The sequence below is a fragment of the Arvicola amphibius genome, chromosome 3 (genome assembly GCF_903992535.2).
Source record: "Arvicola amphibius chromosome 3, mArvAmp1.2, whole genome shotgun sequence".
Taxonomy (NCBI): domain Eukaryota; kingdom Metazoa; phylum Chordata; class Mammalia; order Rodentia; family Cricetidae; genus Arvicola; species Arvicola amphibius.
The window spans coordinates 25,636,346-25,652,741 of NC_052049.1; the positions used below are offsets into that span (position 1 = coordinate 25,636,346).

General features: G+C 39.0%; 1 protein-coding gene across 1 annotated transcript in view; it reads left to right on the top strand.

Moving 5' to 3' along the window:
- The window catches only part of Wdr70 (WD repeat domain 70), a 208,266-nt gene that overhangs the window by 171,438 nt on the left and 20,432 nt on the right, over positions 1-16,396 (top strand). The window contains exons 12-13 of the mRNA XM_038323203.2: positions 13-97; positions 1,482-1,620. Coding sequence (XP_038179131.1) covers positions 13-97; positions 1,482-1,620 — 224 coding nt within the window. The remainder of the gene's footprint in view (positions 1-12; positions 98-1,481; positions 1,621-16,396) is intronic.

Sequence of the window (16,396 nt, forward strand, 5' to 3'; positions counted from 1 at the left end):
TTCCTCAATTAGGTGATGATACATTAAAATTATGGGACGTCAGACAATTTAATAAGCCATTATTTTCCGCTTCAGACCTCCCCACCTTGTTCCCAATGTAAGTCGTATTATCTTTTCTAAGTTAAAACAAATTTTTCATGTGTGTGATGTTTTGTTATTTGTATGCCTATGTACCACACGTGTGCCTGGTAACCGAGAAGGCCAAATGAGTAATCTAGATCCCCTATATCTGGAGTTATAGATACTGAGAATTGAACTTGGATTTTCTAGTAGACCAGCCAGTGCTTTTAAACATTGAGTCATCCTCCAGGCCCACAAGCACAAGTAGCATATTTTGTTATTTGATCAGCATAGGTGAACAATTTCTTTAATGTTAATTTGCATCAAGTATTTTAATCTTCTAGGAAAGGGACTTGAGAAGTTTTTTTTTTAATTTTGCACATTTGTTTTGAAGATAAATTATGTCCATTTCTCCCTGATTTTATATGTATATTTGTTATATACACACAGAGCTCTTTATGTTACTCACACTGTCTTGTCAGGAATGACCAAACATAGTTATCTCCAGTCTACTAAGTCTGGCAACTGAAGCTTTCAAAGATTATTCTGAGGCAGCTGAGGTGGGATTTAACCTCTAAGTCCTATAATTGGTGCCTAGGAAACGGTTTCTATTTTGGAAGAAGTGAAACTTTACATCTGTGTTAAAGAATGACCAACAGGGAGGTTATGAAGGTAACAGAAGCCTCAAATGAGAGAAACTAGTAGTAGAACACCTACTCTAGCACAGGCCACGGCCTGTGCGTTAGCTGTTAAAAGTAAACCTACCAGCAATCTCCAGTTTAGAACAGATGAGGGGTTTAGAGCCATTACACCTGCTGAGACAATGCCGACCCCATAACTTCTCTGGATAACGTGTAGAATATCCACAATAAGAACTGCAGAGTCAAAGACAGCAGCTTGTTTCCGGCAGTGCAGCTTCTTCTCTTGTGGAGCTTGACTTGATGTGACTGATGCCATTTGGAGGTGATAGCGGTGATGGGGGCAGTACAAACAGTTTTGAAAAATGGCCAAAGTTAATATGACTTTATCAGATGTGTTTGTTTGTCTGTAGACACTCCATATTGCATGTTTCTCACACTCTCTACATTACAACATGTCATGGTATGGAAATTAAAAGCAGACTCTGAAGTCAGACTGCCTCCATTTGAGTCCCAGATGTATCACATTATTGTGTGTTAACGAGCAAGGTTTAGTTAACCTCTCTGTGTTAGCCTCCTCATTAGTGCAGTGAGGAGGACATCTATCCTATAACGTTGTTGTAAAGATTAAGCAAATTATTTAAAACGCCTGATGCGTAGGCCAATGTGTAAGTAAGCATTAGCTTTTTTCATGGGGGATGTTTATGTGTTTTTAGCTCACTCATTATTGCTACACTGCTGTGAGAGCCCTGAGTTTATACTTGTCATCTCTTTTGTGTGTAGGACTGACTGCTGTTTTAGTCCTGATGATAAACTCATAGTCACTGGGACCTCTGTTCAGAGGGGATGTGGCAACGGCAAACTTGTCTTCTTCGAGCGCAGGACTTTCCAGAGGGTGTACGAGATCGACATCACAGATGCGGTATGTTCCTTCTTTCTCTCTGCTCTTGAGAATGAAGCGAAGTTAGCATCTCTTGTTTTGTTTTGAATAGAACACAAACTCTGGCCTTTACGGTAGTATAATGGTGGCTTCTTGTTCTAACATAAGACTTTTTGTTTTGTCTTGTTTTTGTTTTTGTTTTTTAAGACAGGGTTTCTCTTGCTGTCCTGGAACTCTCTCTGTAGACCAGACAGCCTCAAACTCACAGAGATCTGCCTGCCTCTGCCTCCCAAGTGCTGGGTTTTTAAAGGCATGAACCACCATGCCCAGCCACTATAAGACTTTTTAGGACATTGTAGACTGACTGATCTACATTGTCCCTTTCCCCCCCAGCGTGACACTTTTTATAGACTCAGACTTTAGTCAAAAGTTCAGCTGAGCCTGTGTTGTTTTTCTCCTGGAACCAGACTAAGGAAGGATGAGTTGGTCTTCATGCAGTACGTAAGGAGGAGTGGCCTACAACATGTGTGTTCCTGTGCAATTGTGAAATGTTATGCCCTCAGGCAGATGGAAGTTTATCATTGATTCCTAAATCTTTAAAGCTTTGAAAAGATTCTGCATGCGAAGGTCATAGCAGTAAGAGAAGACTTAACATTACCTGGAACCTAATTTAGTATTCGGAAGTTTAAAACATTTATATTTAACTCTGGCATATTTTTTAAAAAGACCAAGAACCTTTAATTTTCCATACATATTTATATGAACACTAAAATATAAGCATTCATTCATTTGTTCATTCGTTCATTTGTATCCTGAGACTGGAGCTGTGTGGAACGTAATAATGATGAAGGTTCCGGGAAGAAAATTTGAATTCCTTAAAGGTGTATTTTATTATTTAGATGGTTAAGCAAATAATTGTAACTTTCTGAGTGTGAAATAGGGCAATTGATGTCTGTGCCATTTTTCTCTGGCTCAAATCCTTAGTAATACCTCATCTCACACAGTGTTCCTCTATTGCTTTCTCCAGTTGTTTCAGCTCTTTGTAAACAGTTGAGACAAATTATACACTTCAGTGATTCAGACAGTTGAACAACTGTGTTTAAACAAAGCTCATGTCTCGGATGTCTAGTGTTACTATAGGTCTTAACATGTAGGTCCCAAATTTGAAGCTGTGCTGAACTTTATGTTACAGATATGAAGTAGCGAGGAGACACACTCGATATACATTCAGGTTTTATAGAGTCTAATATCATGAAATAATTTGAAACTTGTTGGTACTTGAAATACAATTTTAGGGGTACATCTTGGAACCAACAAAAACACTAGAATCAAAGAGAAATAATTGTATCAATTTTAATCTCAAAACGTAAAATTTCAGAACTCATAAAATTCCCTCAAAATGTCTAAAAAGTAAAATTATTACAGTTGGTTATTTCTGAAGTAAGCTATACCTCTAAATGACTGTACGTTTCCTGTATTATTCTTTGTGTGACATTTTTTTAAATTATAATTTAAGTTGAACTATAAAAACATTAAGAAAATGTAAGTAGGCCTGCACATTAGACATGCTGGGCTTCATTTATTTGTTGGAAGAACATACTGTTTGCTCAGAAAATCTGTGTCTCATAATGTGATCATATTCTCTCTGTTGCTCTTCCTCTCCGTGGCATTTCCATCACCTCATGGTATAGACTTATTTGTTCTTTATGTCTTTGACCGAGTTCTAAATCCCATGCGGGTAGAAACATTGTTTTCTTCTCTGTGGAATCCTTGGGGTTTGCTGCATAGATAATATTTGAAAAGTACAATCATGCATAGTGCAAAATAAAGTTGTGTCCTTGAAAGGTGAAGCAGGACAAAGGCTTTTTGAGTTACAGAGATTGAACTGTAATAAAGAAGTCATTTTATTTTGTAGCCATTTATTTGAAAACAAGGAATGACACAGGAATGACCTAAGTTGTTGAAGTGAAAGGGCTAGATTTACCAGATTGGTGTGAGCATTTGTATATGAAATGAGGTTTCTCACTTCAAATCTTAGTGAACATTTTCTGAGATAATAGTTTATCTTAAGACTAGGGATGTAGCTCAGTTGGTAGTATGCCTCTATAGGGGAATCTTGAGTTCAGTACCTAGAGCTGAATGGTATAGCCTGGATGTGGTAGTGCATGTTTGTGATCCCAGGATTCGGTTTTGAGGTGAAGGCAGGAGATCAGAAATTCAAGGACTTTCTCAACTGTACTTGTCCGCTGCCAAAACAATCTTTTCTGTCTACCTGTGTCTGTACCTTTAGGAAAGACACTGAACACTGTTTATTGATATGAAAATGTAAGTTTTTGTTATATTTTGGGTTCACATTTTTACTACAGATGGGCAAATGAGTTTAGTGCATAAGAAAAAGTGCATACATTTTGGGAGCATCATTTATAATTCATAGCTGAAATGGTTACTGGCTGATGAGTTTGATAGGAAAGGGTATATAAAAGAGTATAAAGATTACCCTTAAGTAACAACATACAAGAGGAGAAAGCAAACCAAGAGACACTAACAAGGGAAAAGTTCATTAAATAAAGTATATGTTATATTAGCACGAGTTATTTTGGAGAAGCAAAGAAGCAGATTTTCAGATCCATTTGAATAGGTAGTTGAAGGGAGACAACCGCAGGGCGTGGAAAGGCCTCTGTAGATCATTGATTGATGGTGGTGATGAGGACGTGTTAACATCAGACGGCCTCGGTGTCTGTTTATATAGTAGAATGTCAGGCTAAAGGGGTTTAAACTGCCCTTTTGACCTGTTGCTTCAAGTTTTGGCTTCTTGGGAATGTAAGAAAATAAACACATCCCTTGAAATAGATAAAGCATGGACACTTGGCTAGAAGAGTCAAAAGGGAGTAAGGGATGACTATTTTCATCGTATGAGGTTTTGTCATTAAAGCCCCCAACACTCATTATTCTTGTAGTAATTCCATTATTCGCTACAGTGAGGAGATTCTTGTTGAGTTTTGCTTTATATAAAAGGGAACATCTGATACTCTTAGCACTAATGGTTGCTACTCTTAGTGGATATACAGGCAGTGGCATTTAATGTCTACCCTAGATGTTGTCCGTTCACCTTAGGGAAACACGATTGGCTTTACTCTTCCAATATCCTCTCCTAAAACAGAATAAACTCTTAAGTAGTTATAATGTAGGACAGGAAGCTCAACATAATGTGGACCCAAATATTTACAACCAAGAGACGTTGATCTCTGCAATTAAAATTTTATTGACTAAATGTGGCCTATAGTCTTTGTCCAGAAACAGCCTTTTAAAATATAGCAGGTGCAGGCCAGCTAGATAGGTCAGTGAATAAGAGCACCTGTTCCACAGGCCTGATGAGCTGAGTTCAGTTCCTGGAGCCACACAAAGGTGGAAAGGGAGAATGGACTCCACATGCACTCCATGGTATATCGTGAGTAACTGTACATCCCAACATTAATAATAAAATTTCACACGTGTATTTTTCATGTTTTGTTTGAAATCGTTTTTTAAAAAGTCTTATTTCAACTCTACTTTGTGCATTGTGCCAGTCTGAATATTTTCTTTTCTGTAGTTAATGTAGACTCACCATGGAGAGTCTCGGCTCCTTCAGTAGGAGATGGCAGATGTTTAAATTTTATTATTTTCATTGCATTCAGCAGTGTTTTCACACACTTTATAATGCAAGTGCAGTTGTTTTTGTCCAATTGTGTGCCCCCATATACAGACAGGTTACACACAAACACACACATGCACTCACACACGCACGCACGCGCGCACGCATGTGCGCACGTGCGCACATAATTTTAGGTAGATAGATGACAACAATATGATTTTTTACGATATTATTTATTGACTTAGTTACTACCAGCTTATCATTGTTATATATTTTCATACATATTGGTTAGATTATATATAACTTTTGATAAAATTACATTATGTCAAAGTTTATATACTTAACCAAAAGAAAGGGGAAAGTTCTTGCTTAGGATCAGTTTATCTGATAATATCTACATCTATTGAGGAAAAAGTAAGGTCCATAATTCTGTTTTCAAAAGATAAGAATTTGCTATGGTTGCTCATTGACTCTGAGGAGGCTAAGGGAGAAGGATCAGTGTGATTTGAGGCCAGCCTGGGCTAGTGAACCCTGTCTTCAAATACAATAATACAAACAAATACTTTCCATGAGAGTAATGGCTGTCTCCTTCTTTATTTAATTTTGTGAATTTTTGAAGAGAACTTGAGTTCACATCTTCCCTTACCCTAAGATCTCATTCTTCATAGACACATTCCATTGCAAATAAGATTAATTTTTAGAAATTTATTATCCTACTACCCATAGGTTATCTCAGATGTGACATTAAAATTAATAGCATTGATGTTTAATAAAATTGCTATATATATTACTTTAAGCATAAAAAATGCCAATTTCCCACAAAACTATCACACACAATATATTTAACATCTTATTTTATATATATATATTACATGTGTTCTTTTTAAATTATACTTATTTGCATATTTTTATGTATGAGTGCTTTATCTTCATGTCTGCCTGCATGCCAGGAGAGGGTATCATACCTTGATATAGATGCTTGTAATCTGTCATGTGATTGCTGGGAATTGAACTCAGAACCTTTAGACCAGCAGCCAGTGCTCTTAACTGCTGAATCATCTCTCCAACCCCTCATGTGTGTTCTTACTAGGGGAGAATACTGGTATTTTAAGTGTGAAGAGTTGAAGAGGAAGAACAGATGGATATAAAAGGGCCATAAATGCTAAGCCCCTTCATGAAGCTAGCTATTTACCTTAATTTATAAGTAATGACCATTCAGACTGTAACCGTCCTCTATTATTTATGCCTGTGGAGGAGAGCAGAAAGATAATTCAAATAAATGGATATTCCAGAAGTGCTCAGAGTTGCCTTTGGAATGTGTCTTTGTTCTTACATTTGAATATAGATATATGTGATCTGGGAATTCACTTCAAACAAATTACTGAAGCCCAGCATGTGAGAGCTTGTCTCAGAAGGAGCAGAGGACTCCATCTGTTCTTCCTTTGCTACGGGGAATAGACTAATCATGTCTTAGTGATACAGAGTTCTAGTTCAGGCAAAATTGCCCCACCCCAACACTTCTAAAAGTAGAGGGGTTGAGTAGCATCTGTGCCAGGTCAGGCTCATCCTAGTAGTAATACACAAGAGAACGTGAGCTACCAGCAGTGAAAATGCCAGTGGAAAGGAGACTCTGAAGACTGCATTTGGCATTTAGCTGCCTTCTCAAATATAGTGAAGCCTTCTTAATGCAAAGCACAAGGAGATGGAAAGTGGGGGCTTTGAATCACCTAGTTTTCCCTTATCTGATTTTTATTATAGAGCAGTCAGGCTGCTGGTTGCCTAGAGAATATCAGTTGCTTTGAATTATGTATTATTTTGAATAAAGTGATATCAGCTTAATGATATTTCACTTTAACTCACTTCTTGAAGTATTAATGCAGATCCTGATCAACATATTTGTATGTAATAAAGCCTGTATCACAGCCAAGTGATAGGGCAGTTTATCTACCAGAAAGGCAGGCTTTCAGAGGTTGTTTCCTCATCTTCCATAAGTAGAAGGTGTTGGTATTTAGTGTAAATTGGCCAATGTAGCACTGGCACATGTCTAGCAGGCTCTTAGGACAGTGTTTCATTAGCTATTGGCTCCGTGGTCAGTCAGTACTACTTGAATCACCAGGGCAAAAAGATGCTATCCATTATAGTGAAAGACAGAATTCTGGTTTTGCTGACTTCATAATATAGAAGATGTGGCACCAGAAAGACACTAAGCTCGTTCTTGGGATTTCCTTAAGGAATCTGCTTATACATATAATTTGCATGTAACTAGAACTTAGCTCCTATTGCCTGCCTCCTAATGTCCAAGGACTTGATGAAATGACTGTTTTGTTCTCAGAGAACCTGAAGGTATCATGCTGTGAATGGCCCATAGCAGCCGTACTCAGGATCTAAAGAATCTCCCCCTATAGGAACATAGGTGTTGGAAGCAATGGAGCAATTGATTTCCTTCTCGTCTATTAGTAACTGCCTTATCAAGTCTTGAAATATTTTAAGAAAAGAAGATGATAGGCACTAGTGTACTGCTGATCCCATTGTATTGTTTTTTTTTTAAATTATTATATAATGAACTTCACCTTTTTCTAAAGAGAGAGTATAGTGGAGTGATTTATAAGACATATTGTATATAAGCAGAATCGCCATCATCTTCATCATCATACCATCTGAGCCCTGAGAATGGAATACTTGACATTCCATTATAAACTATAGGCCATTAATTAGAAAGGAAGATTCTCACTCTTGTAGCTGGGATGTTCCCTTGACAGCAATACCACTCCAGAGCTACTGGCTTTTGCTTAATTAGCTGCTGTCTGGAGTCAGGCATACTTTCTGCAGATTCCCCACATTACTATAGAGTCCATATCTTTCCCTGAGAACTATGATTTGACTGCTCTGTATAAAAAACTGGAGTTGCTTTTCACAGAAGATTTTTACAACCTCCCCAAAGAGTTCCTTTCCCCCCTTCTTTAGCCTCACATTCTCATGTTTAGAGCCCACATCCTTTTCTCCAGTCCTCCTGGACTTGGAGAACAGCTGGTCAATATCCTCTGCTTCCTTGACGATTATAAAGTTGCTGTTCTTGTCTGAGCGAACCAAACTTATTCTTAAAAAAAGAAGAAGAAACGCTACCCCCCCCCAAAAAAAAAAAAAACCAAAACCTTTTCCTTGAGGATTGGATTTTCTCAGCACCTCCATTATCTTTGATAATGTTTCTCCGACAGTCTAAGTTTTCCAGAGACTAAATTGGACTGGGAGGGCTCCTAGGGGCTGCAGGTGCTGTGTGTGTGGTAAGTGCATGACATTCCTTGTGCTTAGTACAGCACTTGGTATGTGGTAGCTATTTGTTAGAAATGTTTTTGTTGATCTTGCTTTACTTTTTATTACATTTGATTATAGAATGTTCTTATTGAGATTTAAGATTTATACTAATGGTCTAATCCCTCTCACTTTCTTTTGTTTTTATTTTTTAATGATTTCGAAAGTAATTTGGGATATCATAAGTATAATTTACTTGTAATTTGATGAATGAAGTGTCCGCTTATTTAAAACTTGAGATTGAGTTCGAGGCCAGCCTGGTCTACAAGAGCTAGTTCCAGGACAGGCTCTAAAAAAGCTGCAGAGAAACCCTGTCTTGAAAAACCAAAAAAAGAAAAAAGAAAAAAAAAACTTGAGATTGATTATCTCTTTTGCACTTACTAAAAATAACTGTGTTTGAGTTCAGTGGAAGAAACCCAAATTTGCTACAGATGCTAAAAATATTGGCAATCTAAACTCTGTTTAATATAATTTGCTTTGGTTGTTATACTATTAATTAATGTGCTTTATTGTAAAATACACAGTGATTTGAAGTAAAAAGGAAAAAAAAATCACGTGTAGTCCATGTTTGGCTCAAGCTCATGTTTCTCCTGCCTCAACCTCCTGAGTGCTGGGATTGCAGCTTTGCACCACCACACTGAGCTTGAAGTAAATAAACATTACCTGTTGTTAGCATTTGACACTGCAGTCTCTTGTTAAGGAGCTGGGAACGTGGTTCAGTAGTTAAGAACACTAGCTGCTCTTCCAAAGAACCCATGTCTGATTCTAGCATCCACAGCTGCCCACAACAGTCTGTAATTTCTGTCCTAAAGGAGTCCAGTGCCCTGTCCTGGAACTGCACACACATGATGCATAGAAACACATGCAGGCAAAAGACCCTTTAAAGTAGAATTTTCTAAATTAAAATATTTAATCAATATCTTTTTTAGACTAGGAGATAAATATATGATTATTATCTCATTTCTTTAGTCTCTTTTAAAAAGACAATTTTTAGTTTCTTTTAATAAGTGGATTCTTTTTTTTGGTATTGTTTTTTGTTTATATTTTTCTCCACTCCCAACAAGTGGATTCTTAATTCAGGTACACTTATTAGAGCCCTGACATTCTCTTTTGAAATAGTGCTTTCTGTAGAATCAAGATTTAACCCTATAGCTGAGTAACTTTCCCTAAGATCATCTGGTTGACTGGGACCTCACTTTTGAAAGCCTCGATAATCCCATAACTCTTAAATTCTTTATATCTGCAAAAATCAACATGTGCGATGGAATGTGAGATGGGGTGAAGGGCTGTCACCTTGTCCCAGGCTTCCTGAGACTCCAGTTCTAGGAGGTTCAATGCCCTCTTCTGGCCTCTGTGGGCACCAGGCAAAAAACCCAGTCACATAAAATAATAGAAATAATTGATTTAAAAAGCCACCAGAGATGAGAGAGAGCATATGTATGCTTGCGTGAGCATGAGTGAGCATGTGTTCGTTAGTCCACCTTGGTTTATAGATGCTTAAAGATGAACAGGAAAATACATTAGTCTTCACATAATTTGTAAACATATAGTAATGCCTAGTGCTCAGGCATCAAATGCAACACCACCCTGTGCTCCCTGATGGGCCAGTGAAGACTCAGTGTCCTGTAGGATTTCCTGAGGTTTTCTTCTCCATCCTGAAGAAGGGTCTGTGCTAACACATTTTGCAGCTGTTCTATCAGAGCGCTGGCCGAATTTTCACATGAGCAGACTATAATTAACATATACCTCAGGATAGTGTTTCCTTTCTGGAATCATAGATAATGGTCTTGTAGGAGGAGTTTTTGATGTCTCAAAAGGATAAATAAAATAATATTATATTTAAAACATATTTTTGCTTGTACTATTAGATAAATGATGTTATTTTAATGCCCTGTATATCTCATCTATGTGAGGAGAGTCTACTCTTTTTTTCATTTCTTTAAGTTTTTCTTGCTTAATTATTTGCATTCTTTGATCACACATATGTTTAATAGTTAGAGACTTAATATGTTGTATACATTTGTGTTTTGTTCAGATAAGCAAAAGACTGGTTAATATTATTATTTCCATCTCTAAATATTGACAAATAAAAGATAAAGGGCCTACCTACGTCTGTGTAGATTAGGTTATAAGAATTTTGATTAGGTTGAAAAAAATTGTATGAGAAAGCATTCTCCAAGATAATAGAAGTGTTGCAAAAACAAAACACCAGTCCTTATGTACATAAGTTCATTAAAATTGTATAGTCTCTAGGTCTGCATAATTTTGGTGAATGATAATTTTATTTCCAATTTTTGTAATAAAGTAAAAATTTGTTTTAAAAATCACAACTCAGAAGGAAAGATTAAGTTTGGACAAGAGAAATGTGAACATTGACTTTATAGTCTTCAAGGAGACAGGATATGGACCGACCCTTTTACAACTTGGAACTCCTCAGTTGTAACGTGATATTCAAAGATATGGCTGTTCTTTGCCAGAAGTATTGGCCTGATGTTCCAGTACCTACCTCAAATGCCATTCAGGTCTGAGAGGCCTCCTTGTCTTGCAACTCCAGTAACCCGTGCTGTGCTCACCAGTCAGGGGTTGTGTTGTTGGAGATGGATTCCCCTAGTCAGGCCTCTGGTCTCTGAGCCGTGCCGGAGACCACCCACCAGCGTCACTGTGGATTCCAGCTTCAGCGTCCTCTTGTTTTCTGCTCCCAGGCTCTCATCAATAAAAGCAATTACCAGACGTCGTAATTTCTTCTCAAGTTCTAGGACTAGAGCAAACTAGCGTTTGTTGTTTTGAATTAGATGAGGGAAATTGTGTTTAATTTCTTTTACCCAAGAGACATTCTATTTTCTCTGAGAAATTCTTCTTGTGATGAAATTCTTCAAGTTCATTATCAAATACAGATGTGGTTCATTTAGTATCAAGGACAACTACCAGGTTGCAGATTTTTGCTGCTTTATTGGTTTTATCTCAGTTTTAAAGTACAGTCTACAGTAAGTTGATCTTAATAGATGTGTTTTCCATTCATTTGTTGGGAATTAATATGATAATTAACATGGAAATTTTAAAAAGCACATTGTCTCTATTTGCAGTGGTTTTCAACCTGTGGGTCAGGATCCCTTGAGGGCTTCAAATGAATCTTGCACTGGAGTCGCCTAAGACCACTGGAAAACATAGATATTTACATTATGATTCATAACAGTGGTAAAATTACAGTTATGAAGTAGCAATGAAAGTAATTTTATGGTTGGGGTCCCCAGAACATGAGGAACTGTATTAAAGAGTCCCATTAGGAAGGCTGAGAAGCACTGGTCTGTCAGGTTCGGCAGGTGCAGAGTTGCAGACATGAGAGTGCTCCAGCTTTTCTCCTTCAGGCTTCTGTCTGCTTTATCAAAGAAAGAATTATTTGTACAGAGAAGGAAAATGATTTTCAAGAAAAATGACAAGTCTAGTTTATGGTAGGACTGTCTTGAAATTGGGGTGTGCATGAATAAAAGGATAGATTGTGGAGAGAAACCAGCCATGGCTCCACAGTGAGACCCTATCTCAAAAGACCAAATGGAGAAGAGAAGTACAGAGAAAGTGTCTGCCTTTACTCTCTCCATCCAGGAGATGTTTCTATGGGAACCAGGTGGGTGTTGAGGACTTTTATTTTTTGAAGACTGGTACTGGTACTGGTACACATGGCCACTAAAGTGTCCTGGGCAGTCCTGAGGATGGCCACGAGGCTAAGGCTTCTTATGTACAGGGCTGCATGAGCATGGGCCTCTCCTTTATGAACAGGTGTTAGGCTGGTTATTGGGAATCACTGAAAATGCGTGTTTTTCCAAGGAATCGGGGTTTGCTTCTTTGTTTTTCTTCCACATGACAAAAGCCGAAAGAGCACAGATGGAGGGAGGTTTTTAGTGAGGGTCAGCACTGGCAAAGGTCAGGAAGTGTGTTTGAACCTAATTGTGTTTAAGATATAAAATTATTAAGGATGCTGGGCTTCTCTTTAATGATACTATTTAGATACATATATCACGCACATCTAAGATGTTGCTTGGACATTGAATTCTTTTATAGCAACATTTATGAACTTAGGTTTTTGTTTTGTTTTGTTGTTTTTATTTTTTGTTTTGTTTTTAGTGATACCATCTGCTCCCTACCGCCTTGCATTTCCGGGGATCAGATGTAAGGTTCTTGAATGCTAGTCAAGCATTTTACTATTGAGCCACAGTCTCAGGGTCCCCCCCCCTTTTTTTTTCTTTTCTAAAATCAACTTGTTAAGAGTTAGGAAGGTTTGGAAATAATTAAAAACCTTCCAGTTTTCTTCATTGTTCAATATAAGGCTCTGCATGATATAAAGTATAAGGAAATGAACGATGGAATTGAAATCGGGGTACCTGAATGAAATTGGAATTGGAGGTACCTGGGTCATTCCCTCACCTCTGGTTGTAAGTTATGTAACCCAGAAGCATTACTCTCTCACAATCTCAGTTTTTTTATCTATGAAATGGAGTGATGTTACTGTTTTTGTAAAGGCTTAATTACATCAAATAGGATGAACTTCCAGGGCCAGTGAGACTGTCCAGCAAGAGGAGACATTTGTCACCAAGTCTGAAGACCTGAGTGCAGCCCCTCAACTGTGTGCTAGACAGACAGACTGTCTTCTGAAAGTGTCCTCTGACTTTTTTTTGTCACAGCACATGTGTCCCCAATGTATAAGTAAGTAAATATAATAAAATAATAATATAAAGTCCAGCTCCTTTTCCTCGTGTCCTACAGCACATGTCCAATCACTGCCTTTCTTTTCCTCTCCCCATTTCCATGGTTTCACTTAAACTAGGAAACCACAGAAATAATTATTTGGAACTTTTGTGGCCATCTCACTTTTGCTAAGGAGTAATTCAGAAATTCCTGTCTTGGAATCTTGACGCTGTTGGTAGTACATGCTGCTCTTTTCATCCCCGCTTTCCTATTGGTCTCTGCAGGGATGGAAGATCTCTGTGTTGAGCATATTCACGATTGTAATTCATCCTGGACATCTTACGGTTTCCAACCTTAGCTACTATGTCTTGGTAGCAGCTGCTAGAACTAAGTAGTTTGCGACAGTTGTGGTTACTCTGCATGCCCAGATTCTAAAATAAAACAAGAATGAGTTTGGGTTTTCAAAAAATAAAGCTGACTTAGAGCCAGAATGGAATTGAGCTTTGACAGCTAAAGGTAGCCATTAGTTGACTCACATGTTTCAGTGAGATGAAATGGATTAGTGAAAGAATAAAACAGTTTAATTAAGCAAATCACTATAGTATAGCATGCAGATTAAATTCAGAACCTAGCTCTTGTGTTGCAGTGGCCTTCTGCCACTTGCTTGTTCTAATCTGGAGTAAGGCCTTTCTCTTTGGAATTGTAGGTCTTGTGTCTCTGGGATCTTGTCTGGTCCCTTGATTAGAGAATGTCACTTCTCTTGCTTTGCAGCACTGATCAGTACATGTCATGGGTCCAGGCATGTTAACCAAAGAAACATCTCTTAAAAAGAGGACGAATGTGGTCTGGTTGGCTGAGAATGATTGCACTCTTTCTGTGGATTTATAGCTCATCTGTCTTCTGATGGGCCTGGGCTCCTAGCAGGCACGTGTCCATTGTTGTTAGGCAAAGCCGGGTATGTATGTTTGACAAGTTAGCAGTATGGCAACTCTGCTTGCTGCTGCCGACTCAGGGATTGTTTGGTTTGGCAAATGGCCAACTCTCTGCTATAAGATGCATTTCCTTGACAGGACAAAGTATGGAGGCGCATTAGCTGCAAAGTTTACAAAGGTTAGCTAAACACACACAATAAATATTAATAAACAAAAAGGCCCACCCACCTTTAGCTTTGAATTCTGTCTCTTCATTCTGTGTTTTGGAATCCCTGTAGTATTTGATTAATAACCAGTCTTAAGGTAATTGAGCCTTAAGTGTCCTTTGCCTAAGTGAATCTGCTCACGGGCCCCTCATGGGCTGCTTTTGATGACTCATTGCCACAGTGGATAGATCTCTGGAATAACTGTTTAGTTCAAGGGCTCTTACTTGCCTTTCCCTGCTACAGCATGAAAAGAGGTGCTTGTCCCTATGAGCCTATGTTGAGCAGAGTCATGTGTGGTGTGGCTCAGAGCTCTGGAGATAAAGGATGTGAGCAGGAATAGAGGTGAAATGCCTTCAGACTCCCTGGAAAGCAACCAGACATTGGTTTGTTGGCCTGAGCAGTTGCCTCTCTAACATTTGCACCCTCAGTGGAGAGGGAGAGAGTAACAGTAACCTGCTGCCCCTGGAAACTGCCTATTTGGCTGGGTGTCTTGGAATTTATCAGGCCTACATTGTGGATCTTTTCCAATTCTTCACCCTGCTCACTTGAAAACATATTTGAGAACCAGTAACTGCTTAGCCAGACCTCTAGAGAACCAAGGAAGAGAGAGAACTCTAAAGCCATGCCCTTAACATTGTCCTGGGGCTCTTCAAAGCTGGCTGGGGTTTCTGAAGGCACTTGGATGCCCCGAAGTGCCTTCCCTTGCTCTCTAGTTCATGCCCATGTTCTCGCCAGGGCTACAGAAAGAAGGAACCAGCCTTGCTGGATTTGTATGATAGTTGGTTATAATAGTGATAAGCAGAAATCAAATTCTTCCTCTTGGAGAGGAGTTATTTTTAACTTGAAAATTTTTCCAACTCTGCTTAACAAAGCAACCCATTCAGGGATAGGCCACACTTAACTTTTAACTTGTTTGCTGAGCACCCGACACTAATCTAAGCACCTGGAATGGCGTGTCAAACAGAACAGATCCAGATCTCTGGCCATGGGACATGGATTCTAGTTGAGAAGGCAGAGCATAAATAATAAACAAAGCACAGCCTACATTAAAGATATGGGCTATGACCTAAAGAAAAACAGAGGGAACAGAGTTAGAGGTCATAGTTTTGTTTTTGATTGTTTTGTTTATTTGTTTCTTGAGACAGGGTTTCTCTGTGTAGCTCTGGATAGCCTGGAACTCACTCTGTAGACCAGAGTATCCTCAAACCCAGAGATCCGCCTGCCTATGCCTCTGAGTGCTGGGATTAAAGGCGTGTACCACCACTGCCCGGCTCAAGGGATCATAGTTTTAAATAACGCCGTGAGAAATGACAATATTTAAGCAGAGGAGGGAGGTGGTGCTGGGTCAGGTGATCTTATCCTAGGTAGGGTTACACAAGCCCCATGATAGACAGTTGTGTTTGTGACTCTTCCCATGTTTCCATATACCTGACAGCAGGAAGGGAGCAGTGGTCTAGGCAGAGTTCTCCCTTAGTCTCCATGGCACAGCACCTGCAGGGCATGAGCTGTTGACCTGACTTTATACATATGCATCCCTAAGTACCTTCCGTGGACGTACGCACAAAGCATCAGTGACAAAGAGGGCTGAAGACAGGGAGGAGAGAGAAAGAGGGTCCGCTGTGGTGGCTCAGCAGGTGAGGGGATTTGCCACCAAGTCTGACGACCTGAGTTCAGTCTCCGGAACCTATATGGTGGAAGAGGAGAACAGACCCCTCCACTGTCCTCTGAGCTCCGTGCGTGTGCTCTGGCACATACTTTCTCCCCTTTCTAGAACTAAGTAAATACATGTAAACCAGAGAGAAGTTGGAGAAGGGAAAACCCAACTGTCAAGTATAATTGATTCAAGTATTTCTCCCATTACTGGGCTCTTGTTTTCCTTTTAGCACTTGTTAGCAGACGTTGGAGAGCAGCACCATAGATATGAGGAAAATTGTGAACAGAAAGCTAAAGTAATGGGAAAACCTGCCCTTTCAACTTATATTCCCCATCCTCACCCCCACCTCCAGTGGGGGAAATACAAACCCTGACTCTGTCGAATGAATGACTCAGTCCACTTCAGT